Here is a 2,185-nt window from a genome sequence, read left to right as displayed (position 1 = left end):
TCGAGAAAGGAGCCAGTAGTTGCATTGTCGTCGTGCAAAGCAGAATACATAATTGTTTCCTTTGTGCATGTCAAGCAACGTGGATGATGAATCTGGTTGAAAAAATAACAACAAAGACTCATAGAGCAATTGCCATGAAGATCGATAACATGTCAGCTATCAATCTGGTGAAGAATCTGATAGCACATGGTCGAAGCAAGAACATCGAGATGAGGTTCCATTATCTTCGAGAGCAGGTAGCAGATGGGAAAATGAATGTAGAACACTACAGAACTGAGAATCAGATTGCAGACATCATGACGAAGGGATTTCAGGTCGAAGTGTTCAGAAGACTAAGAGCTATGATGAATGTAGATAGCTTAGACACAATGAATTAGGTGATGTGTTGAATTGTAATTCCCTATGTCGAAGCAGGTTTCTCGATAGAAACAAGGAAGTATCGAACCACCTACAGTGTTGAGTTGTGTTAGTGTGTCGAAGTGTCGAAGAATATTGCTTCACACAGGATTTCGACTTAGGCCTATTTTAGTAGTGTTAACTATTTTGGGCTTTTATAGTTTTGGGATTTGGCTTAAGATCCCGGTTAACCTAAATCTATAAATAGAGGGAGTAACCCTTATTGTTGTAATGAATTGAATAGAGCATTCATAACATTGTAATTCATAGTATTTTGCAATTGCAAAGTAAATAGAAAGTTTTCCACAGTTTGTGGACAGAGAGAAACTCTGCAGAATTTAATTTTTTTTCTCCTTCATCGTTCTTTACTTTCTTTCTTTCTCCATTGTTCTTCTCTTTTCATTACTATTGTGTGAGTGATAATAATCTTATTCATCAAGATTGATTGAAATTCTCCATAAATTTTGATGGATTTCCAACAGTTTTTTGAGAAGGTGTGGAGAGGTTATTATTTAGCCACATGATACCATAGTCTACAAATTCAATATAGAAGAATCAAACACAAAAAATATTTAAATCCTTTTTATAGCTAAAATAGGAAGAATAATTCAGGAACTCGAGTAGTAGCAAAAATAAATAAATCTTAAACATGCTATCTAGTTAGAGATAGATCTTCCTAGACAAAATTGTGGTAATTATCGCATTCAAGGTTATTCCAATCTCTTGAAAAAACTAATGCACCAAAAGAACTTCTACATAGAATCCTCCATGCCTTTCCTGCAAACTATACACACCAGAAATCAAAACAGAACCAATGAAAAGGAAATAGGAAGCATGAAATACAATCTACATTCTATCAATACGATTCTCTACCCAAGTTGAATGCACATTTACCTTCACAAATCTATGATAGATTTCTCTGCAGACGGTGCATTTTGAAGCAAGAAGTCGTCTATTCCATGAGGTATTGATGAAGGTCCGTACTTTTTTATTTTCAATGACTTCAACTTCCGTAGGTAATAGAAATCAATATTCCATAAATCTGGAACTAAGTAGAGAATCTAAGCAAACAAGGGTTTAGAGTAAATAAAGATAAATTTAAAGTAAATCATATTAAAACATGAAATAATCCATAAACTAAATTAAAGTACCTCAAGAGTACTTGAAGAGACTGTCAATGATTCGATAAGAGCAAGTTCGGTTAGCCAATTGAGTAGAATCAAAGGATAATTTTCTAAGGATAACCTTATTTGTACATCAATATTTACATGTTTGATAGAAGAGAGATTGTTACGGCTTTCGCTAAGTTTCTGAACAGGATTGTCGGTAAAATCAAAGCTCTGCAGATTTGGGGTAGATAACTCAAATTTGTAATTGTAACTTGGAATCATTCTTATTGTTAAATTAACAAGAGTGGCAATTGATATGGAGAGGTTCTCTTCATCATGAACTTCACAACAATCAATGATCAAAGTATTCATTAGTGTGTATGTTTTGATTTAGGAAATCCTTATTTGTTTGGGCCTGGGTAGCTATGAAGTTTTCCATCATTATTTCAAGGTTTGACTTCCTAGGAGCATTTGGAGCAGTTGTGGCAGCCTTATGATATCCTGGTGGTACAGTAGGGGCTTGGCTAGGTGCATATAATGCGTTATTGTTTTTGTACGAAAAGTTCGGATGGTTCTTCCAACCTGGGTTATAGGTGTCTGAGTAAGGGTTTCCTTGAGCATAATTCACTTGGTATGTGGATATTCCTGTCAAAAGTTGACATTCAGGGGTAACATGCCCA

The 2,185-nt window shown here is 35.0% G+C and overlaps 1 protein-coding gene across 1 annotated transcript; it reads right to left on the bottom strand.

Moving 5' to 3' along the window:
• Positions 1-1,292: 1,292 nt before the first annotated feature.
• On the bottom strand, positions 1,293-1,877 carry LOC127081580 (uncharacterized). The gene is made up of 2 exons (XM_051021825.1): positions 1,548-1,877; positions 1,293-1,457 (listed from the first exon to the last, which is right to left on the bottom strand). Exons 1-2 carry the CDS (start codon positions 1,875-1,877, stop codon positions 1,293-1,295), a joined length of 495 nt encoding a protein of 164 aa, XP_050877782.1.
• Between the last annotated feature and the right edge of the window lie 308 nt (positions 1,878-2,185).

The sequence above is a fragment of the Lathyrus oleraceus genome, chromosome 5, assembly GCF_024323335.1.
Source record: "Lathyrus oleraceus cultivar Zhongwan6 chromosome 5, CAAS_Psat_ZW6_1.0, whole genome shotgun sequence".
Classification (NCBI taxonomy): Eukaryota; Viridiplantae; Streptophyta; class Magnoliopsida; order Fabales; family Fabaceae; genus Lathyrus; species Lathyrus oleraceus.
This window is presented reverse-complemented; position numbering and strand designations above follow the sequence as displayed.

Bases quoted from the DNA above. Each gene is read 5' to 3' on its own strand.
- LOC127081580 (XM_051021825.1), bottom strand. From the start codon at position 1,877: ATGAATACTTTGATCATTGATTGTTGTGAAGTTCATGATGAAGAGAAC. The intron at 1,458-1,547 runs GTACTTTAATTT...TTGTTTGCTTAG, and splicing joins TCTCTTCAAGTACTCTTGAG to ATTCTCTACTTAGTTCCAGA.